Below are 26,107 nucleotides of genomic sequence, written 5' to 3'. Positions count from 1 at the left end.
TGAGCTCACCGTCTGAGTACCCCCTCAGTCAGCCGAAGTGTCCCAAAGGGAAAGGCCCATTCCTTGGAGGTGCCTCCGGCTGGTGGCTATATTGTTTCTCTCTTGGCAGCTGCGGATAGGGACAGAGGAGGGGAGAATGAAGCAATATGGCACCTGCTGTGCGGCTCAGGTCTGTGCACACGGAGGTGCCTCAATGGAGTTGGGAGCCTGGTGCCGCGTCCACTACAGGTTTACTGCTCACTGGCGGTGGCCGTCTCTGGGCTGGTGTCCACAGGTCTCTCCATCCGCTGGGGAGCCCACCAGGAGTCTGAGATGCAAGGGAGGGAAAAGTTAACCGCTCCACAAACTCTTGCCGCTGGTCTCCAGGCTACTTGGGAGGTCTCTGCTTCCAGTTCTCCTCCGCAACCTCCTCCCGTGGAGTCTCCCGTGGTCTCAGGTACCCCTCCTTCTGAACTTTCTCCGATGTATGCTCATCTGCCTGCTTCTTTCTTCTAATTTCTCCTAAAATGTGTCTTTTCTGCAGAGACACTATCTGGCGGTGTTTCTCATCCGCCATCTTGCTCCCGCTCAAGTGTGGAAATTCTTGATACTGATTTAAGTATGACTGAAATGCTCTCCAAATTTTTCAAATTATAAAAAAAAAATAAAAAATTTAAGAGGTTTAATTTAAATTCAGTATGTATTATACAGTAATATAGTTAAAATCTATTTCATCAAATATTTATGCAGTAATTTTTCCAATGATAGTCAATCCTCATGAATTGTTTAATATTGTCTACCTCTTATTAACAAAAATATGCTAGCTGCTATGATAATTTAATTTTAGCAGTATATTCCTCTCTTTTATTACATACATAGGGATTAAACACAAAGTTGGATCCTAAAGTCTTTGGAAATTAATGTAGTTATTGCTGAAAATATATACATGATTCTTATTTAATTATTCCCAGAAGTCAAATGCCAGAGTTCAATATATACATTCACACACATTTACCAGAAAAACAGCAGGCTTTTTAACTGTAATCCTCACTTTATAATGGCTCATAATTTTAGGTGTCCACTATATGGCACTCCTATAAATAAGAAACAATATATTCATCATGGTTTTATAACTTAATAAAAACAATAATTAATTCTATTAAGTCTATACTCTTTTAAAATTGGTGAAACTGCTTTTAATAATCTGTCATATCTTTTCTTTTCACTGTTTTTGAAATTTTTTCTCAAAATGCAAATGAAAACTTATTTAAAATTAAAAACTATGTTAGACCTTTCTGATAGAAAGTATAGCTAATTTGACTAATAGCTTTGATGAGGACTGCTTTGCTAATTAGATCATATGACAGATCATATGACAGATAATCATTCACTGATTAGCCTAAATCTTCATCTCTAAGGTTTAATCCTATATATGTGTATGTATATTTATTATATAATGTTTATTTAAAGCAAACATTGGCTAAAGTATATTGAAACTAACATTATTTTCATTTTACAAACATCTCTGGATATTTCTGGGTTAACAGGTAACTTTAAATTAAAAAATAACAGGTGTAATTAACAGTCATTGGTGAATCTTGGCAAAGCCTCTTGGTCTACTTCCAGGCAAATAAGAAAGCACATGACTGGAAAACAAATCCTTCTGATATTAGTTGGTTTACCATTTTTGGCTTTCAACAATCTTGAGAATGAGCCCAATCAAACTGTCGGCTAATAGGCCATTAAAAATAATTCTTCATGCTAGATCATGATGTGAATCTTGGCATGTAACTTGAAAAAAATTCAAAGAAGTGGCATTGCTGTAACAAAAATTCTTCTAACCCTATCTATATGAACAATGTTTCTCAGTACATGTTTATAAAAATGAAAAAAAAAGGAAATAGAATTGGTGTTTAACCCAGTTTAACCCTAGCAGTAATATCTAACCACAGACACATGAAGTAATTTATTTAAAGCCCAGTTGATCTCTGAAAGATTTTTCCTATAAATTTTACCAATGGTTCCAATGTATTCTAATCATTTTAGTGATATTTCAACTAGACAAAATCTAGTATTTACAGCTTTATACTCTCATAAAATTAAAGATAAAACTAAAATTTCAATTTTATACATATTTTTGCTAGAGAGAAGTTTGATAAGTAATCAGCAAGAGACTTTCAAGCTTAAACATGATATAATAGGGGAAATAAAATGGAAATACCAATTCAAGGAGAAAAATTAAGGAGGAAAAATTTTTCTCAAGTAAATAAAATCTTGTTTGTGTATTTTTAAACAGACAATGGAAGGTATCAAATTCCTTTGGTACTTGGCTTCTCTTTCTGACAGCTACCCTTAAAAGATTCTTATAAAAGTTTTATTTTAAAAATGTCAGTATTTACTTTGGGCATAAACTCCCTCCTTCTCAACTATATAAACATATCATGCAAAATTTCAGATGTGAGCTTATCAATGTTCAAGGAAGTACCCAGCTTTTAAAAATTCTTTTACTGAATACACAAGCATAAAAGTCAGAAAACTATCCTGAGTCAATGCCCCACAGATCTTGGAACTTAGCAGTATTGGCTTCCTGTTCAGGAAAACCATTTACTAGCAAGATTCCATAAAGCAGTATCTAGCCTTTGTTTTGCCCCCACCCTAACAATTTGGCTAGTATTGTCACAACTTAGTCTCCAGTATGAGCAAACCTACCTAGAGGCTCTGTTTTGAAAGTCATCTTCCAAAATAAAGGGACCAACCTGAGAGATGGTGTTCTCCCAGGTCCTTAGTCCTGCCATCCAGGTGCCAATGCGCCTGAATACAATTACACCTGAACTATCCATCCACCTTTACTGGACTCCTGACTAACCAATCAAAAGGGAAGTGTACAAAAAGATCTTGGATCTCCAAACAGAAGCATGTTAAGTTCCTGGTGTTTGCAGAGTGAGTCTAAATCTACCTGATACAGACAAAGAATGTTATATTGTGGTTTAGTGCTGCAGTCCCCAACCCCCAGGGTAGATTGGCACCAGTCTGTGGCCTGTTAGTAATCAGGCTGCATAGCAGGAGGTGAGTGGCAGGTAAGCAAGTGAAGCTTCATCTGTATTTACAGCCACTCCCCATCACTCACATGAGCAATGAGCCTGAGCTCTGCTTTGACTCCCCACCCCCAAGTCCCATGGAAAAATTGTCTTCCATGAAACCAGTCCTTGGTGCCAAAAAGGTTTGGGACCACTGGTTTAATGGGTTCAAGAGTCAGGATGATGAAGTTCAAATCTTAGCGTTGCCCCTTACAATTTGATCTTGGCCACTTTGCTTAGCCTCTGAGCTCATTTCCAGGCCTGTAGAATGGGGGTAATTTAGGTTGTTGTGAGTATTAACTCAGGTAATACATATTAAAAAGCACTTAAGAGAATGACTAGAAATTTTGAGTATTTGATTATTATCAGTTGTCCCCTTGTTACATCATTATGCTTTTACATATAAGTACTGCTGTGCTGATTAAAAATAAAGAAGATGAAGCACTAACCATTGTCTGACCAGGCATGGTACTGGTTATGGTTTCAATTACCAATTCACTCTATTTGGATCAACACTCATACCCTGTCCACGTCCTGCAGAAGAGAAATTTGGTGACAAGTGGCCGGTCCACCGACAATGCCACAAGAGGAGTGGCAATGGTCCAGTGGGATACAGATACCTAGTTGGTTCACTACTTTCTTTTAAAACCCACCTATTACACAAAATAGAAATAAAGGAGGGAAAAGAGGGCAAGAAAAGGGGAAAAAAGAGAGAGAGAAAGCCTAGGACCTTGATATCAATCGTGGGAATAAAGGAGCAGCCAAGTTTTTGACTCATGAATCTTCCCCAGTACTCAACACTTACCCAACTTCTGGCCAAATTCCAATCCTGCACAAAGCTACCCCTTAAATACAGTAGCAAATGTGATCTGCATGAGACAAAAGGGAAAGGTGCCAAGCCACCAACATGATCTTCCATTAAAAAAAAAAGGCAGGGGGTAACTATTCAAAGTTTGTTCCTCTCTGCAATTTCCCAGATCTTTTCCTTTCTGCATCTACTCTTAAGTAGATGATCACCACCAGGAGGCATCCCATTTTTAAAGAAAAAAAATGTAAAGAGTCTATTTAAAAGTTTATTCTCTCCTTTCCCTCTGAATAGGACCTGAATAGTGCCCACAGCCTCATGGGCAGCTCCTAATATCCATGGACAAGCTACAAATCCCTTCTCCTGGCTGTGTGGCTCCAGTTTTCTCATGGGTCTTCCTTCCTGGAGACTTGGCCTCAAGATTCCTTGCCGACCCAGCCCTAGGGAGGGAGCTGTCTCCTCTCTCCTTCCCTAATTTCCACACTCTCTATTTCTATTAAGAAATAGAAGGCATAGAAGGTTCACCTGACCTGGGTGGCCCTCAAGTTTTTCTGTTATCTCCTTAAGGGTAAACCCTCATCTAGGACACCCCTATATACTCAACACCCAGCACAGGCTGGGCCCCCAGGGCCTCAGCACAGATGTTATAAGGTCTTCACCACCAGAAAGCACAGGCCCCTCTTACAGCAGAAAGATTTCTTCCTACCTCATTTCACTTAGTCCTAGGTAAGTATTATCTGGGGAAAAAATATGCCTTACAAACAATTCTCCAATATTCTTCCAGTCCTTGAGGATTTCTCACCAGTGTGTTCACTTTTAGCTTATAAAACTGAGGCATGAAAGAATAATCTTGGGGGCCGGGCGCGGTGGCTCACGCCTGTAATCCTAGCTCTCTGGGAGGCCGAGGCGGGCGGATTGCTCGAGGTCAGGAGTTCGAAACCAGCCTGAGCAAGAGCGAGACCCCCGTCTCTACTATAAATAGAAATAAACTAATTGGCCAACTAATATATATAGAAAAAAAATTAGCCGGGCATGGTGGCACATGCCTGTAGTCCCAGCTACTTGGGAGGCTGAGGCAGCAGGATTGCTTGACCCCAGGAGTTTGAGGTTGCTGTGAGCTAGGCTGACGCCACGGCACTCACTCTAGCCTAGGCAACAAAGCGAGACTCTGTCTCAAAAAATAAATAAATAAATAAATAAAAAAGAATAATCTTGGGGTAGGAAGGGATGTCCAGAATAGAATAAATATGCATTCAGAAAGCATCCCAAGAGGGAAAAAAATGCCAGCTTGATTGCAGTTCCCCATTTACAAAGACATAGAGAACAATCACCTGGTGGTGAGCAGCGTTTTTACTTTGTAATAACTAAAGCAGGCCTCAGGAGATGGGTGAAGTAGCAGAAGTTGCAGCACACGTGCTGACTCCACGTTGAAACCCTACGCAACAGAGCCAAGGGAGGGCGTGCGACAACCATGCCAGGTCATGTGTAGCCAGTGTAGCCAGTACTCTACAGCTGCAAAGCCAACTTTTAAAATTATTTCATATGATCTTCATAATCTTTTTAGGTACACAAAGTATTATTACAATATCCATTTTACTCTTCTAAGATTGAGTCCCGATAAAGAGACCTGACCAAATCACATGCTACATAGTACCAGAACCAAATATCAGAACTCAGGTCTCCTGAATTCCACTCCTGGGATCTTTCTCATCCTTAACAAGGAACCTCATCTTATCTCCATCTGGTCAGGAATATTTCCAAAATAAGTATTTCCATATAAATTTTTATCTGTTGTCGATGACCATCATTTCATAAATCACTCTGAAAAAAAGTTTAAATCCATAGTTTTTCAAAAATCACTCTGAAAAATTCTAATATTTTCTTATATTCATTCTACTTTTGTTAACACACAGTTGATTTTAATGTAATTCTCCCCAATGGCACTGCAAAATGCAATCTAAATAGGCAAAATACTTAAGCATTGTAGACTATTAAATACCAAACCGTTTTTCCCATGGTGAATACGATGAGACTACAGTCACTGGCTTAGTTTAAATCCTTCAAATACAGATCTACATGTTTTCTTTACCTTTGTCAAGCCTCAAAAGACAATGCAATTTGTTTTTTTTTAAAAAGTAGTTAACGGCAGTCTCCTAAGGCCTGCCCACCTCCACTTGCAGTGAAAGGTCTTAAAATAGATTATTGCCGAACTTAGTGGCCTTTCCCCCTGAGATCACTAAGGCACACAGAGGAAATATTTACAAAGGATTTTATACCTTTCACCTTAATCAGATATTCAGATAGAAAACACAAGAAATTACAAAAACACATGTCTACCTAGAGGATTTGAAACCACTGAGAAGACAACATTCTTCCCTTCTCTGCTCATGAAAAACATGAATAATTCCCTAGTAAATTAATTTCACTCGAGTTTCTAAGAAGCTAAGTACTTTCCTTCTAATTTACTATTTCAGAGGCTGTAAAACAGCAGTAAGTACATTGCATTGCCGGGCTGCACTAATTTTACAATTTTACAATTGTTTTTAACATCAAAATGAGAAATTATACCAAATAGTTAAACTGTACTTGAAAATTACATGTGCTCTGGGCCCAACAGGCAGGGACAAGAAAAAGGCTTTGGGCCCAAGAGGCCAGGGGAAAGGAGCACTTTGGAATCCAAATCAGCTGTACCCACTGTCTACAGGACATCCTTAAATGTGTTGGGGCCTCAGTTCCACAAACCCTTAAATACCAGTGCTGTCCTTTCACCTCAAAGGATTGCTCTGGAGAGTAAATGAGTGATAGGTAAAGAACCCAGAGCCTAGGTGGCGCGCCACTGTCATGTTTCCATTTTCCTATATTTCGGGAAACCAGAAGAAATAGAAAATTTATGAATCAGGATCACAAATGGAAGAAAAATTTGGGCTGTGGAAAACCATACCCTTTGGGGTTTGCAGACATAAAGAACAAATACAAGGCAAAGGACTCAGGGCTGCTCTGCATTCACAGGGCTCCAACAGTAGCAGCAGCTATTCCCACAGCTATGCCCACAGAATGGGCACTGTGTTTTCCATGGGATGAACAAGGAGGCAGACATCATCCCCTTTCCACAGATGAAAACATGGCCTAGAGAGGTGACATGACTCTCACAGCTGGTGAAACGCACAGCCAAGATGAGACCTCAGGTTAAATGAGGCTATTATCACCTTCAGAACACACCCAGAGACAGAAGGGTTTGAAAAAGTCATATTATTTGATCTCTGAAGTAAACCCATTAATCAGTATGCTACTGATTGCCCCTATTTGCAGATAAAGAACAGAGTTCACTGAGGTTAATAACTTCCCCCTTCAGATGACAGTAAGTGACAAGGGTAGTCCTTGAATGCAAGTCTTTCAACCCCAAATTCCTTTTCCTTATGCTACCAGTGAGTCCCCAACTGTTCTCCAAAGCAAAGGCATCTTGGGTCAGATGCACTGTGTCCTAGCAGACCCACATGAGGGGCCCAAACTTTCACCTCTCCTTGTATCTGCACCCTTCACCATGTGGCCCTGTAGCCCCACATAGCAAGAAGTGAGGTCTGTTTCCCCAGCCTTGGTTCTATGCTGGCCTTGTGCCTGCCTTTGGCCAGAAGCACAGGTGAAAGTGACGGCGTGCCCTTCCCAGGCATCAGCAAAGGCCTTGGTGCACTTCTGCTCTCTCTCTGGACACTGCCTGCTGGAGAATGAAAGACCATATAAGGGAGAGTCCATTTAACCTGCTTAAGCCATCCTAGACCAGCCTACAGCCAGACAACCCTAAAATTTCACAAGAGCCCAGCCAAAATCAGCTGAGTAGAGACATATACACAAAGTACCCTAAACCCAGCTTAGATCAGCAGAGCCATCAATGAAACATGAAGTATAGTAAATGGTGGTTGTTTTAAGCCACTAAGTTTTAGGGTGGTTTGATACACAACAATAGCTAACCAATATACTTTGTTTCCCCGTTTGGAGAGCCTTTGTTTTTTTAATTTGTATATATAAAATTTGGTTTAACTGAAAGATTTTTATGCATTTCTACTTATGTAAAATTTTGCTTAATGAAAAGACTTTGATGCTTTATTAGATACATTTGAAAACTACTAAACTAAGCTATCATAACCTCCACACCACCTTCCCACTTTTGTGTTCTTCACCTTTAGTGAGCTATGTGTCCTTAAGAAGTAAAAAAGAAACACACACACAAAAACTGCATTTAGAACACTGACTCAAACGGCGAGATTTGAAACTCATTTATTTTCTGCCACCACTACCTAGTCCCAAAAAGATTTAATGCATGTATAATAAAATATGTAAAATACAATAATGTAAATGAAAATGAGGTGAGAAAGGTGAAGACACTAAAAATTAGGCCAGGAAAAGGACACAGAAACAAGGATCTACTGCACAGATGGCTGCTCTGGGCGTCTCATTGCTTTTAGCCCAGGTACTATCCACTCTTCATCTGATAACAGAACCTATTTTTTCATGGAGCCCAAAAACAGGAGTGATTTGTACCACTGAGGAAAAGAATCTTTCTTTCCACTGGGCTTGGAGCCAGAGGGATTGAGCCTGTAACTCCTTAGAGAGATCACAGAGAGACAAAAGAAGCTTAGAGAAGAAGACCTGTCATCCCAAAACCATATGGAGCCCCCGGAACCAGCCATGCCCACCTTTGGCCTTCTCTGTTACAAAAGCCAACAAGTTTCCTGTTTAATGTAGACCAGCTTTAACTGAGGTTTTCTGCTCAATAAAAAAGTTTTAACTACTACAGAACTTGCATTTGAATCTGGCTTTTTAATAGCCAACAAAGAGAGGAAAACCTGATGGGTTATATAATTCACTAGGTCCACAAGAAGAAACTGAGTGCACAGAAGAATCACACTTTTTCTGGGAACTAAGGCCCAGAAAGAAACCTCCCCAGAAGGTCACCATACAGATTTTATACCATGCAATACAACATTACTCAATATCTTTCTAATAGACACAACACTACATTTGAAATGCTTTTTCTTAAAACACACTTCAATATAGGTGGAGAGCATTAAAACAAAGCATAAATCAGGCCGAGGCAACTGTATGTGTATATTGGGAGGGAGATATAACATGACACACATTCGCTATGCTCAGACAACCTGGCTGGGTGAGCAGTGAAGACTTTACTTCCCAAAGTCTCCATCAATTCTCGCAGCCAAGTTTTTATTAACTAATGGGCAGCATTAAGTTTGAGAATATTATACTCTCTCAGCACAGTACCTAGCACATAGTTAGTGCTCAATATATGGTTATCATTTATCACTATCAATGCTAAGGCCCTGAAATAAGGCTTACCTATGTTGCCAATATTTAAGCAGAAAATCACAGGCCTTCACAGTCTAGTTCTGCAGAGCCTTTGGTGGCACCCGTGAATGGTAGCTACACTCTCAAGTACAAAGGGAAAAAGTGAACTTCTCTTATGCTCAGTGCATATCTTAGCAGACAAAGCCCATGGCAAATCTGCAAAGCATCTAAAATCCAGCAGACAGCCCTTTAATGCCCACTTCCTGTTAGCAAGCAACCTCGTCGCTATATGGGGCACTCTCTCAGATGGGACCCAATAGACTAGACATTTCTCCCATGCTCACCCATCAAAAAAGTGACTCAGTGATCCAGGTCCCATTTTCTTACACCAGTGCTATCTGACAAACTAATCTGACCTAAGATGTAAGTAGATGACTGTGCTCACGCTTGTTAAGTGACTGGAGAGACCTTATAGATCCTTGAATCAAATGTCATTTTACAGGTGAGAAATCTGAATCTAAGGATGTCAACTTATCGAGGTAACAGCTAGAGATGTCATATTTGAGATAACTTAATGAGCCACCTCTCCCAGAGACTACATTTTGACAAGCACCTGTCTTCCTGGGCCACAACGATATGCTAACAGAAATTTCAAGTGAGTTAACGAAATAGTATGCCCATTTTAAGGTTTGTGAGACTTTTAAGAACCACTATAATCAAAATGTCAAGCTTTTGGCCCATGCTTATGAGGCTCCTAAGACAAATTATTCCAAAGTGTCCATATGCTTCAATGAACACAAAGTAAAGGAATAAGTGGTAGAAAATAATCTTCCCAAAATACTTTGCAGATCATCTTGTCTCATGATCTTCCCTGAATGAGTCATTTCAAAATGCAGCTCAAATTTGCAAATTTAGAGATCTAAAATCATCTGTGTTTTGATTACTCTGAAGCGTCTTTATTTTTTCACTATATACTAAAAGTTCCAGACTGATGTCACATTTACTAGAGTTTACCAAGTTGGAAGATGGGTACGAAGCAGATGAGTCTGTATAAAATGGTTTGTTTCAGAACTTGTATTCTCTTCAGACACAGAAAGCCTCTGCTTCATAAAAGAAATGCTCTCTGGTCAATTATGGCTTGGCATGTAATAATTCACATAGTGATCCTCAGATGCTTTCTTAACACTAGTCAGAGAAGATATAATAAATTCTGTACAAGGGCAGGGTCTCTGAGTCACCATTACTCTCCTTCTAGTAACTCTTTAATGAACATCAAATTCATTTGAGGTGTTTACCAATTTCTGTGGCCCTACTCTGGCAATTCTGATTTAGTAGCTCTGTGGGAGCCAGGAACCTGCAGTTTTAACAAGAGCTTCAGGTGACCCCAATGCAGGCATCCAACACTACCTGTCCAGCACTGAGTAGCTCTGGCTTCTCATGGTGCCAATTCAGAGGAAATCACTTCGCTCATTTCAGGGGCCTTTTTTCTTTTAAAACATATTGGCTGTATGTTTATAACATACATACATATATAAGCACATATATATACTTATATGTCTCTTATACAGTCTCCTGGCACCACAACTATCAAAGCTTCAGGAACAGAAAGGGAATGTGTTAAGTTTGAATCATGAAATTGCCAATATTCAACCCTTTTTTACTTATAAAAACAGAGTCCTTACAACCTATAATGTGCATGGAGGATAAGAGAACACACTGATCAATCCCTTCTTCTCTTGACCATTAGACACGCATTAGGCCCTGTCACCTCCAGAGGCCCCCTAACATCGCAGCAGGGTTCTCCAATGTAGTCTTTATTAGAATTCTGCGAGGTATTTTTCCAGAAAAGATTGAGGTTCAGTAAAATGAAATATTAATAACATGCCCAAGGCCACAAGGCTATTCAGAGGTGGAAACAGAATTCAAAGTCAGGAAGACCTGATCTGACCAGAGGCTTCTGCCCACACCTCAGGGACCCTATGGCTGACATTGCTGCCTTAACAGAGGACATGGCCCCCTGTCCCTCTGCCTGGGGAGGCTGCACTCCAAACCTATGAGAATTCTCAAACCAGCTGCCTACCAGGGGCCCTGCCCACTGGGTAGTGCTAGAAAGAAGAGGAGAGGCTCTTTAAAAAGCCACACAATGGGATGAAAACAGGGATGCACAGAGACTAGGGGAGCCCCGGCAGCACACACAGAACACAATGCCAAGGGTTACCAATGCCCTGGCTCATGGAAATGTCACGCCACACTCGGTGGCCAAGACAGCAGAAGTCAAGGAGCAGGAAACATTGTTTATGAGATTGTCATCGAAGTAGCCTATTTTTATTAAGTTTTATCACTTGAGAGTATACCACACTGAATGAAAAAGGAATGAAACCATGCCTGCTATAATGAAGACGAGCCTGATGTTATCATGATACAGCCTGAGCTCTGTGTAGGTATAATTAATTTCATTCTATATCAGAAATAAACGGCAGCAGAGATAATATATATTATTCCCTGTCATGGAACCTTCCTACTGGTGATACTATGGTTCTTTTAATATACCAGTGACTAAATCAAATCCCCCTAGAGTCATGATAAATCTATCCCACAGTAAATTTCATTTATTAGTGATCAGTACTATATCAAAATTCTACTTTATAACAATAACTGATTTATAAAATTTTATTATACATGATAAAACTATAGGCTTATTTTATATATTTAATTAACAAAAGGTAACACTTTTTCCTTTAAATTTAGCAACTGAATCTCTATGCACTTATAAATTGCTAATGGCACCAGGCTCTAAACCCACAGTCTGGTTCTATTGTTTAAGGTTATTTGAAATGCTTAAAAAAGTCAAACATGATAGGAAGAAAAAAAAAACAGCAGAAAACATAAGTAATTTGATTTTTTCTTCTCCAAGGGAAATTCATTCAATATTTGCTGAGTGATTATTACATGCTAAAACTATTCAGTAATTTGGTTTTATACATTATCAGTATTTAAAAGGAATGATTTAAATCACTTTATGTCTAGATAGAATATGACAGAGTCAATTTCAAGATGTTGTTTTTACAAGTTGTAAAGTACCTCAAGCTACTCAAACCGAGAAGATCAAATAGTATGTATTAGAAATAGATTGATTGTTTCCATCAAATAGTATCCACCAAAAACAGATTACAGGCAGTCCCCAAGTTACAGACAACTCAACTTAAGGTGTTCTGTACTTGTAAATGGGCTACCAAGGCTCCCCATAGGATAATTTACAATTAAATAATTAATAATTCGGGAACTAGTTTCTTCTGCACATGTATAAACAAACCCACATGGCGTAAGCAGTCACTGGTGCAGCATCTTTACTAGTGATTAGTCTCATAGATAAACAGCTCATAGAAACACAAGAACATTAAGAATCAGAAGATCCACAGCCAAGAAAGTTTACTACAAAAGAATCAGCTGAAGCCTTTCATCTCACTGAAGCAGGATTTGCTAAGCTCAGGGAGCAAGATCCTAACAGTGAGCAGTTTAAAAAGGTTTACCGTGTAGTTGAAAACATCGGCTGCTACCGTTAGGGTGGAAATCCTAGTAGGGGTTCATGGTGTGGATGGAGAAAGATTTGTCATGCAGAGATTAGGATATATGTAAAAGTTAAAAGTTTATTTTATCTTCTTAGAGGGGAGAGAGTGAGAGAGAGAATGAAACAGAGAGGGGAAGGTGGTAGTAGGGAGAGAGGGTGTGGCATTCCAAAGAAAGAGAAGGGAGTATCAGCAGTGAGGCCTAAGTGGCTTGCTGGTTTTATAGGGACAAAGAGAAAAAAACAGAGATGGCTGTCAGTGGACAAAAGTGGCAGCAATATGTCAAAGTCCAAGAGCTGGTTTGCATGCTTTTCCTTGGAATGGAGGTAGGAGATGTGACTATGCCCTGGAGATATGGCTGAGGCTACAGCTCATTCTCCTGCTGTTTACTCAGGAACTCTGTAAAACCAGATTCTCAAAAGACAATTCTGAAGGAAAGAGATTTACATCTCTTCTCCTCCATCTATTCAGGTCTTTTCAGAAGTTGTGCAAAACAGAACTCCTGCAGGGCACCTGTTAGTGAGAGAACTCCTGGGACTGATCTTTAACTGTTACTGGGGAAATTGCAGGATTAGGTATTTTCCTGTTATTTTCACAAGGCTACCCCTTTCAGCTACAAGCCCATTTATGATGAAAAAAAGAAAAAGGCTGTGCAAACAACCCTAGATATCTTTGTCAAGAAAAGCTCCCCTCCTCCAGCAATGGAATCAAATCCTGATTCTCCAGCACCCACTCCATCTTCTCCAGTACCATCTCCATCATCTTCTTCTGAGGAATGTTAGCTACCTTCTTGCCTCACAAATGCCCCTTCCAGTAAGCAAGACATTGATGCAACACTAGGTGAGTGTTAACCCTTAATATTTTTTTGGAAATTTCTATCTCCTACCTAAATTTTTGTATGAGCTTGCTTTTATGTTCTGTTTATTTGAATTAAAAGAAAGAACACAATAGTTTCTGTAACTTATTATTATAAAACAGTATTATTACCATTATTATTACAATAATATGCTATACTACCACGTGACTCACTATAGTATTATTATTATTACCATTTATACACTGTTCATTAGGGATCTGAGTTACATACAAATCCAACCTAAAGATGTTCTCAGGAATGTATCTCATCCACAACCCTGGGACTGTGTACAAAAGACAGATCACTCAATCCCTTTTCACTGGTCATAAACCCACCTGTGAATCTATGCTAACTCCACAGCTGAAAACAGGGGAGAAGTAATGGGGCTTCTGACTTCTACAGTACCAAACTAATTCTTTCCATTGTATGCAGTAAGTCTGCTTTTGACATATTGAATAAGAAAGAGATTAAGATGAATATTCACCCATCCGAAAACAAACTTATGCTCTATAAGCTTTTATGCTTTGCAGCCCATAAAAAGTAAATGCTTTGCTTCTGCTTAGGCTGTTGCATATTGAAATAAATCATTCTGTTAAACAGTGGCCTTTTCCTCCACAGATTTTAAAACCTTCTGAGTTTTGCAAAGTCTCTGACTCCTCTACTGTCATTCTTCTCTCCTCTATGTCCTACAGTCATCACTCTTTTAGCCCTCAAGGTCATTTACTACCCACATAACCCCCAGTTTCTAAGGTAAGCTACACAGCCTTCTTTAATCAGATCCTCCACCCTCCTGTGACCTCGAACCCAGGGCCCAACACTGGTGCTTTGTATAAAAAGTTTCTAATGACTCATTAGTGTTCTGAGTTTTAAACAGGAAAACTGACTGAATCAGATTTCCATGCAGACTTTAATGACTTCTTGAGTTATATACCTAAACCCTCAACTTTGTACAAGTAATCTCTTACAGATGTAAGCAAAGCATAGACAAGCCACTCCTTAAAAATGTTATACACCTACACAGAGCCATCCACTCCACTGCTTTTCTAGTCTACTGCAAGAAAGGCCCCAAGGTTAATATTAACTCTTAGTTAGCAAATATATACTACTACTTCCAGTTTCACCACTATATATATACTAGTAGCAACATATCACACAGCAGAAAAGTAAGATTATCGCAGACAGTCTAAAGTTGTCTTTGGGTCAATGCTGAATTATAAGATAAACTATATCTAGCACTAGTGGAACTTCAACTTACACTAAAGAATTTAATTTTACAATAAAGATTTAGAGATACACATACAAGCAGCTAAAAGTCCACTAACTATGATGCCTTTCTTTAGCTGTAAGTGAAGCAAGTCCAGGAAGCCTTCCGTGGATAAGACTGGGCCTTTCCGGGCTCAGAAAGGTGGGTTTAGGGATGCAGCTACACCTAGTGATCAGCTGCGTATGGCAGCAGGAGGAACAAGCAGCAGGAGGCCGGCAGGCTTTCCACAAGCACTCCTCAACCATTTCCCAGAAAGGCTGGTTGACAACGTGTTCAAGATAAATGTGTCAAATGGCATCACAATTACCTTTATTTACCTAGAATGTTAAATGACAGAGATGCAATGATTGTCTTTTGGAGCTAAGGAAAAAATTAGGCTCTAGTTTAGGATATACAATTACTTTAAATAGATGTCTAATGAAAATCTTTATTTTATGTGAAGTTTATTTCCAAAGTCAAAGTTCCCCCTTTTTCTTTCTGTTTTAAATTTCAAAACTTTTAATAGATGAACAACTTTTCAAAGTATGGTTAACTATATCTTCCTTATCTTTGCTCATTTCCACCCACAAAGGGGCCTTACAAACAGTAAGTGCTCAATATTTACTTGAATTAAATATTTTAATAAGCATTATTTTAATAAGCACATTGGGCTACATGCTTATTACAACAAGCCACCAATTATCTTTTGTGTGAAATATCAACCCAGGGTAATTTCCAATGGCTAACCATTACAGCAAAATTTAGTTAAAATGTTACATTGTGGTAAGTAAAATTATAGAAAACTTTTTTCACTTGAGTTTAACCACTGGCTGGATCCAGTATCTTCCCCAGATAAGACTGGGGACAATCACAGCACCGTGCTCACAGCTTTAGCCGTGTTAATGAAGAGACTAGGAAGTGAATGAACGTGCCTATAATTCTACCCCAGTTCTGTTTCAGCTTTTGTCCCTGGAGACAAGAGGACAATGGAGGATGAGGATCCCAGTTCTTCTGGAGCAGTGGTTTGAATTTGCAGCACATCAGAATCCCACAGAGGACTTGTCACACAGATTGCTGAGTCCTATCCCCAGTTTGACTCAGGACCGAGAGTCTACATGTTTAAAAACTTCCAGAGTAAAGCAGATGCTGCCAGCCCAAGGACAACACTTAAAAAACTCCTCTTTTAGGACAATGTTTCTCCAAAGAGTAGTTGGGAACCACCTGGGAATGGTGTGGGCCTCTCCTCCACCAACCTTCGACATCAAAATCACCAAGGCTGAGCCCTAGAAAGCAGCACTTAGGAGGAAGACACCACGTGATCCTCGTGCACACTAAGTTTTGAGAAGCACACATTTAAATGTAGTTCACAGCAACGCCTGCCCAATATCCCAGGCCCTCCCCAGAGCCACCTAAAATCCCTGAGGAGTAGGACGTCACCATGGTCTACCTGCACAATTGTCACCCTTGATAGCCTTCCCTCAACTTTCCATATTTCCCACCTTAACAGCAAAGAGGGCATAAAGGCAGTAACCCTCCCCTGCTAGGGTCTGCAGAGCTTGTCATGCCCCACGCCTAAGCACACCCTTTTCTTCTCATCCTGTTTTCTTTTTCTCTCACTCCCAGCCCCTTAATTATGCCCTGGCCTTGCCAGCCACACCACCAGTAGGAGGGAAGGGGGGGACTACAGACTAAGAAGCTTGGTGACTAAATCCTTCCTCCTCCCCACCCAATGCAGCCCAACTTATTTTTCTCTGCTGGGTTTTTCTGAGCTACAGTGTAAACCCAGGCTTTCTGATGACTAAACTCAAAACCACCCCAGTATTTTAGGAACCAAAGAGAAGCTGCATCCTCTTATAATGGAAGGCTCATAGTATTTTGTCTTTTTTAAATGTTTCATTTGTGAGTTTGAAAGACTTCCTACACTTATAAAATAAGCCTACTAACACGTAGTATGTTGTATTTATAAAGATAGAAAGCACACTAAAATGTGAAACTGTCTGTGGGAAAGTTGGTTTTCAAAGAGAGGAATCTTAGAATTAAAGTAAAATCCATGGTGATACCACCCTTTAAAAAAATGTTACACTGTTGAAAAAGCATATAACTCATTAAAAATCTTGACCCCCAAATGAAAACTATGTCTTAGGATATTTAGATAATAATACATATTTATTCTTGAAAACTTAATGAAATCTAAAACAAAAATTTTAAGGAAAAATACCTAATCTAAAACATAGTTCCTTTACCAAAATAGATATACTGTGTAGAGCCTCAATTCCTAGAATGTATCGCAATAGTTAGAGAGCTATGAAAATTTAAACAAAGCCATTAACTTTTCTAGAATGTCACAGAAATATTTAAATTATAAAACCAATTTATCACAAATGTAAAGGGTATGCTTCATTTATATATGGTTTATATAATTTAAAGACATAATTCAAATCACTTGTTTGTTAAGGACAGTTGATTTAGAATTATTCAAATTATATATACAACCTTATCCATATATCACTATATGTCAGTAGCTTCTTTTCTGAAAAAGTCTGCAAAATAACCTTTTGAAAATATGAGAAATTAAAACCTATAATTTTCTTGATCAGAACAATTTATTATGCTCAAGCAATTCTTTACATACACATAACACTAGAAATGTTATAGTAATTTCTTGGCATATTTCTTTCATGCTTAGTGATTTAAATTTGAAGTATTTTCTTCATATCAATTATCAATCCAGTGAAAGCATCATGAAAAATGGAAAATGCTATAATTATCTGAAAAAGAAAAAGTAAATCAAACTGCTAAACAAATATATTCCCTTTCTTTGTACAGGGTACTTTAAAAGTTTGTATTTTCGACTTACAGAAGAGTAGCAAAAACAGTAGAAAGAGTTCAAGTACACCCTTCGCCCAGCTTCCCCTAATGTTAACATCTTATATAAGCAGAGAATTACCAAAACTAAGAAATTAACATTGGTACAACAATATTAACTACAGACATTTTTCAGATTTCAGCAGTTTTCCCACAAACATCCTTAAAAGATTTTTTTTTTTAATTTCTTCACAAGAATTCCAGATTCACATGGTTATGTTAAGGTTAAATGTATTCCAAATACTACTGTAGTTGAAACAAAGGGCCAAGTCTGTATTTCTATTTCTGCAAACCAAAGCTTACTTAACAGAATATAACCTATCAGAACCATTGTAATGTAGAACTAAACACTTCACTGTATAATATATGTTACAACTGGGCTTTTAAGAAATTGGGTCAAAGAGGAATGACTTTCCAACTCTTTGGCTTCTCACCCTGGAAAAGAGACTTTCAAGCAAAAATAAAATGACTTAACATTCTTCCTTATATCTTACTTTCTTACCAAAGTTATTTTTAGTGAACATTAAAAAGCCTAGAAGACAAAGTGAAACTCCACTATTTTGCCTAACAATTTAGAAACTGTAAAGATGAAAAACAATTTTTTTAATGAAATGTTCACAGTAAATAAAGTCCTCATGGGCCAAAATAGTAATTCTTTCCTCCTCAAGTTTAGCACTCTATTTCTGATACCTGGTGACCAGATTATGTGTAGTCCTACCTCCTGAAATGATTAACAATCTTAATTCCAACCCCATTCCAAAAGAGGACAGGAGAGTACTGAAGAAGGGGAATAGCAGAGTGTCTTGTGTATAAATCTTACTTATACAAAAAACCTCCTCCGATTATAGAAATCTTCATGATTTACTCCGTTGGGTGGCCTACAGAAAACCCAGCCTAGAAAATGCAAACCAAGACCTAACTTTTAACAATCATTCCTCTCCCCGCTTTCCTATCGCACTCAGTTCACACACAATTTGAATGTTTGCAAATGATCAAAATGCACAGTAGTAATTTATTCAACAAACAGTGAGTGCCTGTTGGGTCTAAGACTCTATGTTAAGTGCATTTTGAAGAACAAAGAAGAAAAACAAAATGACTTTGTCTTCAAGTATCTTACAATCTAGATCTTCTATCTCTAAAATTGATTCCCAAGGCAGGTGAAAAGCAGTCAATTATTACAATTTCTGGTATACTCTTAAAAAGAATTAAATGGCAATGCCATTCCTAGCATCAGAACTAATTTTCCCAACATATGGGGAAAAAAATAACACCCTGACTTTTGCAAGGCATTAAGTGCTTCACACACCCATACTACCTAAAACTCAAGGTGGAGAGAAAAAAAATGTAACAAAATGCAACAACATATCTGATCCTTGCACACATGAAATTTGCCAACTTCAAACTTTTAAAATTTCAACATTTTTAAGCAATTGCTTGGATACTGCCCTTTATTTACCCTTTACCCACTAACATACCAGGATAATGCTTTTTTTCTGAAAAAGAAATACTTCAGTTAATGGTATGATAACTCAAACAAATAGAAAGACATATTTCCTTCCAAAGAAAAATTAGGCTAAATTTTAGTAAGAGTTTATGTTGGTTTGACTGACCATTTAAATCAGCCATAACAAGGACATAGGTCAGTACTACTGAGGCTGAAATAGTTTTTTAGTGATGGAGGACTCATGGTTTAAATAAGCTATCTAAATATTTGTCTCACCTCCCTTGCACACAATTTAAAAATTCATCCAAACAATATTTGACACAGCTTAACTTTAAACAAATCCCAGGAGGGAGTTATTACGGGTCTTAAGAGAAAACCATCACTAAGACCCTCAGACTTGGTTTCTAATACTAATAATTAGTTACATGGCTCTCAAACTGGCAACTGCTACTCTATTATTCACTAATAAGAACGCAGGGCGAAATCTGCATCAATTTTATATCAGAAAGCAGTGGATCATTATGTTAAACCCTCTGGAACACGTGCAATTGCCAGACGGTTAAGGAAATACTAAACTTAGGGAAAGGGTATTTGTCTACTGAAGTTGATGGTTCGGGTTTCAAAGCGCAGAACAATCCGATGACTAAAGCTCCACTCCATCTCTGAGGCCAACTGTGGTCAAGGGTCCTGCAGATCAGCAACACACAAGACACAACCCTCTGTGTCCTCTGTGTGTACAAAGGACCAACAGCCAATAGTCCTAAACGCCAAAAAAATAAAAACTTGTTTCCACGTCCCAGGGGGCCAAACGGCTTTTAATGTTTTAAATGTGCTCTTTACTATTAATGTTTCCTTCATCAAATAAAAAACATTAAAAAAATAAAACTTACTCATTCCTCCCAAATAAACATAGAAACTTATTTGGCAAACCAAGTTTAGAACCAAATAGCAAGATTTTTTAATTAAACGAAAAAGATGAAAGCCCACTGTTACCAACGTATGTGGACCTTAATGAAATAATTAACACAAGAAAGAAGGCATGCAAAGGTGCCAGCATTTGCCATCTATCCACGCCTGTCCTCCAGGTAGCGAAGAGACCCTGGAGGTAACCCGGTGACACCGCGCTGGGTTCGGCCCAAGCCTGACCCCGGCTCGGCTCCACACACCCCGCCGAGCGCGTGCAGGCACCCGCGCCCAGGCTCGCTCCCGCGCCCGTCCGGCTCTCCCACCTGGGCCCGGCAGCCCGGCTGGGTTAACAAGTTGCCGCCAGCCGCGCCGCTCCGCTAGGGGGCAGAGAGTGGGGAAGGGGAGCCCGCCGGGGCGCCGGACCACGGCGGCCCCGGGCCTGGGGGCCGGCCCGCTCGCTCTGCGGCCGCCGAGTCCTCCCGCTGGGACCGACGAGGAACGCCCGCCTGCCCTCTCCGGACGCGCCGCGCGGCCACGGGGACCTGCCGAGGTCGCAGCCGCGCGGGCAGGGGCAGCAGGGAGGGCAGGGCACCGGAGACCGCCGCCGGAGCCGCCGCCGGGTCCGGGCGATCGCTGCGGGCACAGCCGAATACCCGCGGCCTCGGCCTGGCCGCTGCTCGGGTCGGAGGGGACCGTGCAGCGCCTACGCCCGGCGGCTACAGCCAGGAACTTCAGGCAAAGTTTTCTGTTCCTTCTGGAGCCGGCCAGGGACTTGGGAGTAGCAGCTGCCCGACCCCGAGCACAAGCCCAGGCCCTGGAGGGACAGGGGCCGAGGTGGGGGGCTCCCGGCGGGGGCGGCTCGCCCGCGAGGCCCCTCCGCTCCGCCGGCCGAGTGCTCCGCTAATGCCTCCCCTCCGGCCCCTCGCCCGGCGCCCGCTGACGGGCAGGCGCGGTGCCCGGCCCGCCGCGCCCCCGCCCGGCCCCGACGCCCGCCTCGCGCTCTCCCACCCAGGAGCTGCCGGCATTCCGGACGCCCCGCTCCTGCCCGAGCGCCCTGGGGCGGCAGAGACTGTCCGCTTACCTGAGAACGTCTCGCCTGCTGCAGTTAGCAAAAGTCCGGCCAAAGTCGCCAGGCAAGTCCCAAGTCTCCTCATGGTGCCTAGTGCGCGCCGGGCCGCTCCCGGCGGCGGGTGGGCGCGCGAGGGCAGAGTGGGGACGGCAGCTTTGGTTTCAAGGCAGTGAGGAAGAAGGGTAAACGGCGCGGCACCGAGCCGAGCCCCAAAGTGCCAACAGTTGCAGAAGTCCGAACTCCGGCGGCTCTCGGGGCGCGGGGACAGGGTTCTGCGTCCTCCTCCCCGGCCCCTGGCCCCACTCGGCGTCTGGCGCTGCTGCGAGAGGGAGCGGAGGGCGCGCCCGCGGAGCCAAAATCCTCCCTCGGTTCCGGCGGCTGAGTCCGCCGCCGCTCGCCTTCCCCTGCCCGGGACCCGAGCCGCCGGCCGTGGCGGTGGCGGTGGCCGCGGCTGCGCGCGTCCTGCCCGCCGCCTCTCCACAGGCAGCCCCGAGCCCAGCCCCGGGCGGCGGCGCGCCTTTGGCCGAGCCCGCGCCGGCTGCGCGCGGGGCTCTTGCTCCCCGACTGACTGGCGGTGCCCTGCAGGCCGGCTGAAGGGAGCGCCCACGTCACGGCCGCCCGGCGCCGCCGCGGCCCGCTAGAGGGCGTGAGCGCCCGCGCCCCGCCAGTCGGTGGCCCGACGCTCGGCCGCCGGCGCCTCCGGGAGCTTGGCTGGGGGCGGCCCCGCGGCCACCGCCGCTCTCGCCGCGGGTGCAGGCGTCAGCCGCGCGGGGACGAGCGGCCACACGGGTTGCCACCCTTTCCCCTCCTCGGCCCGGCCGCGTCTTCTGTTTTGGTGGCTGGCTTGGGGGAGGGTGACTGTGGAAGGGGTTGCGCCTTAGCCAGAAGTTTGTCCCGGTCACGAGCCCCGAGTAGTTTGTGAGAGCGGCGGGGCGGGACCAGCGGCCTGCGGTCAGGCGGCTCAGTGCCCGCCGCCGGCGCCTGACGGCAGTGTCACCGAGCAGGGCCAGCTACACCCGGAGTCGCAGGCCCGCGCTCACCGGCGGCTGAGGGAAAAGCGAGCGAGGCTATCCGGGAGGCTCGGAAGGGCTGCGGGCTTCCCTGCGCCGCGAGCGGAGGGAAGTTGGCGGGCGCCGGGAGATGGAGCGGGAGCCGAACCCAGGGCGGCCCCGGGAGGGAGGGAGGCAGGCGCGCCGCTATCCCCGAGCCCCCGAGCCTCCGGCACGCGGAACGCAGGGCGTGCTTGTGCCGCTTCATCTTGTCTCTGTGCCCCGCGAGGGCCCGGAGCGAGCCGAGGGCAGTGCACCGAAGGCGGCAGTCACACCAGAACGAGGGTTTGGCCACAACCCTTCATTTCTGTATTTGGTGCAAAGTGCTGAGAAACAGGAGGAAGAGAATTGGGGAGTGCATCAAATAATGTCTTGAAATATTTTAATTTACTATTTGAGGTCTGAGATAACTATTTTATAAAGTGAATTAAAAAACTTGAAATGCTTCAGTAAAAAGTAAATTTAAAAAAATTAATCTTAAACATTTTTTATTACATGATTCTTCTATCTCCCCGGGAATAAGCACATTGAGCTAGCACCAGCTGTAGGCTCCTGGCCTAGCTAACTGAAGACAATAGAGGGCTTGGGAAGAGGTTAAATTAGAAACCAAAGCAGCAGAGTCACAGGGTGTTCTAGCAATGATGCCACCTCCCCCCCAGAAGGCAAATCTGTGATGCAAGGGTGCCCAAAAGCTCTCCTGCACCTTCCACCAGAGGGGTCCTTTGCTCAGCCCTTCACCGCTTTATAGTGCTTGTGAAGACCTAAGAAATAAGTTGATTCCATGCCCATTGTGACCCTGCCTCCAGGGGAGCCCAGAAACAACAAACTTTACAGCTGTCATCCTCCCACGGCAAATTTGGGGACTAGTGGACTTTTGCTTTTGATGTAGCAACCAATACCCTCTCTCTCTTCAGGAACTCCACTTACTAGATCCTTATTAGACCTGCTCTTTAAAAATCTATATTAATCATTTGCTTCCTAATATGACCTTGCATCATCATGCTACTTCTCCCAATTATGTACTTGTTGAGCCTTATCTTTAATTGCAAAATGAAAATATGAAGTCTCAGAGAGGAAGCAGAGTCTCATCCTTCATGATCAACAGGTGAGGATGGTCCGATATACAACCTGGGCTTTCCACGTTGATGAAACTGTGCACTATACAGGAGCTCAAATTTGTGGGTTTTCTAAAATGGCAGTAGGCTTGCCAATGGAGCTTTTATACTAGTGGAAGTAGCAAGTAGGAAGATAATAAGGTAAAAGCTAGTCACTTTTCTTCTGAGTAATTTCTTTAATTGAGTGAAGTTAAGATAGGGTAGGATTGCATTTGCAAAAAATGTTAATTCTTTCGGCAAATATCTATTAAGGTTATACCATATGTCAGGCACTGTGCGAAGTGCTGGTGGTTGTCTTAGGCTGGGCTTCCTCAGAAACAGACCTTGAGGTTAGGATTTAAGTAAAAGTGGTTTTGAATTGGGAAAGTTATCCCAGGAAGTACTGTAAGGGGAGTGAGAAAGTGAGACAGAGAAAAGGAAAAGACGTTGATATAGGGTGTATTCATGAGCAGGGTACCACTGTGGGCAAGGGGGACTCAATCCACTGGGAACCTCAGGGGCAGAAAAAGCATGGAACTCCCTTAGGGCTGGAACACTGAAGGACAAGGAAATGTGTAATGCTGTTGGGATGGTTGATCTGCACTTCTGGCCTGCCACTGTAGCAGTGGAGCAAATACCCTGTGGTTACTGCAACTGCTGCTGCTGCCCCAAGACTACTGCCCCCTCCTCCCAACCTATAAATACCCTGTTCCTTCCTCTCCCTACTTAAAGCTGAGAGGGAGGATCTGTGAATTTCAATTATCCCTATTCTCTGCTCTTTACAATGTTAAGCTGCCTCTACCCTTTGTAGCTTTCCATCCATATTTCATAGGATGATGGAGTTTTTGCCTTCAGCTCCTTTCTTTACAATTCATGACAACTACTGTTGATTTATTCCCTTATAGGTAACTGGTTTAAGCAGCCTTTGAGCCCCAGTGGAAGTCCTCTGTTGAAATGAATTGATTAGGCTTCCTCTAAGGAAGAGATGCGGTAAGAATCCTCCCAGTGGGACATTTGCTTTGGCTTTTTTGTTTTTGTTTTTTGGCAGTGGAGATTTAGTCTAACTACACATCACTCCTGGCTCACTGAGGACAATACTGGGACATTTGCAGAATGGCTGGTCAGAGTTAGGGGTACTGTCAGGCCAGCCCCTAACATTAGTGAGCTTGGGCAAGAGTACAAATGCAGCCCAACTTATCATATGTCTAACTATTTCAAAGTTATTAAGCAAACAAACTACTAAATGTTATATCTTCCTACCTTGACAATTATAACAACCAGATTGAAAAATAAGAAAACCTATAGTTTTAATATGACAAAAAGCAAAATGTCAAGGATAAGTGAATTATGCGTATCCTCTAGAGATTATGCTTATCTAGATTTTCTGTTGATAGACTATGTGGATAAATAGTAAATATATATATATGTAATTCATATATTATAGATTTGTTCCATAAAATTGATATTTTCCTTTATTTAGTAAAATCACTCTGTTGTTATAATCAAGATTTTCACATAATTTGTGTTTCATTAACAGTAAAGATCCAAACCTGTGCTGTTCTGCGTGGTAGCACCTAGCCAAGTTTCAGTTGTTTTTTTCCTCAGTGGTACTAGCTACATTTCAAGTGCTCAGTAGCCACATGTGGCTAGAGCTACTGTATTAGACAGCATAGATAGAGAATATTTCCATCATCCCGGAAAGTGCTATTGGACAACATTGATCTAAAGGATTAATGTATTCAAATCATATAAAATTTGAGCATATATTTTCTCTAAGATGTAAATTAATTTTTTATTTCAAAAAATTAGAATTAATTTCCTATAGTTGTTGAAAATCATGTTCTTCCAAGGGATTCAAAGTTATCTATTAGAATTAAAATTTAAAATACAAATTATTACTCTAAATATCAGCATGGAAATAAAATTCTTTTTAAGAAGCTTAATAATTTTATTAAACATTTGAAAATTTAATTATGTCTTATGAATGTGAAAATAAAACAAACTTATTAGCAATTCTAGCATTCAGTGTCCACATGGTTGCTGATGTAAAGAATCAATGTCATGTTTCACATGTTATAACTACATATTTACCATTTTAAAAGTAACATATATTAATTTTACAAAATATTGCTCAACGGCCATGTTCAGCTGCATGCAAATACTATGTTAATGTGTGACTTCCTCCAGGACCATGAACTGGACCACAAAGAAAAGCAAGAAAATGGATATTTGGCACTGTTGGGAAACAATACTCATTATCTAAGACTGCAGCATACACTTGCTGTCTGAAAGGAAGGATCTGACAGTTTAATTCATATGACTATTCTTTTAATCAAGTACTTCTATTATACGATCCATGGACCTAGGAGTGTCCGTCTTCCATGTCAGCAGCAGCACACCCTGCAAATCTTTGAGGTGCAGGGTGCAGTCACCGTTTGTTTCAATGGCATGGGGCAATAGTGGAGAAGTGTTTCTCTGGGGCCTGAACAGTGCTGGTTTTGAAAGCAGATGTTTAGGGTTATGTTTTATGCTCTCTCAGCACTGAGCACAGACTCCTATTGATAGAGGTGACTATATATTCCTTAATAAACTTATTTTTATAGGTTCATGATTCCCAGGGCAAGAGCCCATCCTGCCAGGTCGGTGGGCAGAATTGCTGGCTGTGCTTGTACAGTGAGTAATGGCACCTTTGGCAGTAGCAACTTTTCCTGAGATTTGTCCAAACCCCATTAAAGGCAAAATGTAAATATTAAAAATGAAAACTGATCTGACCATAACCCACCCCTACCTATTCGAAATAGTATGTTGAATTTGGAGGTTAGCCCTGTGTGGAAAGTTCCTAAGCCATCCACAATA

General features: G+C 41.7%; 1 protein-coding gene across 6 annotated transcripts in view; it reads right to left on the bottom strand.

Annotated features, from left to right (window-relative positions):
- The window catches only part of PTPRM (protein tyrosine phosphatase receptor type M), a 790,604-nt gene extending 768,925 nt beyond the window's left edge, over positions 1 to 21,679 (bottom strand). For 5 of the 6 annotated variants that reach the window (XM_012745922.2, XM_012745925.2, XM_012745923.2 and 2 more), the window contains exon 1: positions 21,121 to 21,534. In XM_012745922.2, the coding sequence (XP_012601376.1) occupies positions 21,121 to 21,193 (73 nt within the window). In that variant the 5' untranslated portion in view covers positions 21,194 to 21,534. Of the gene's footprint in view, positions 1 to 21,120 lie in introns of all 6 variants that reach the window. The other variant, XM_012745929.2, reaches the window with a different exon arrangement.
- Positions 21,680 to 26,107: the final 4,428 nt, after the last annotated feature.

The sequence above is a fragment of the Microcebus murinus genome, chromosome 17, assembly GCF_040939455.1.
Source record: "Microcebus murinus isolate Inina chromosome 17, M.murinus_Inina_mat1.0, whole genome shotgun sequence".
Lineage (NCBI taxonomy): Eukaryota > Metazoa > Chordata > Mammalia > Primates > Cheirogaleidae > Microcebus > Microcebus murinus.
This window is presented reverse-complemented; position numbering and strand designations above follow the sequence as displayed.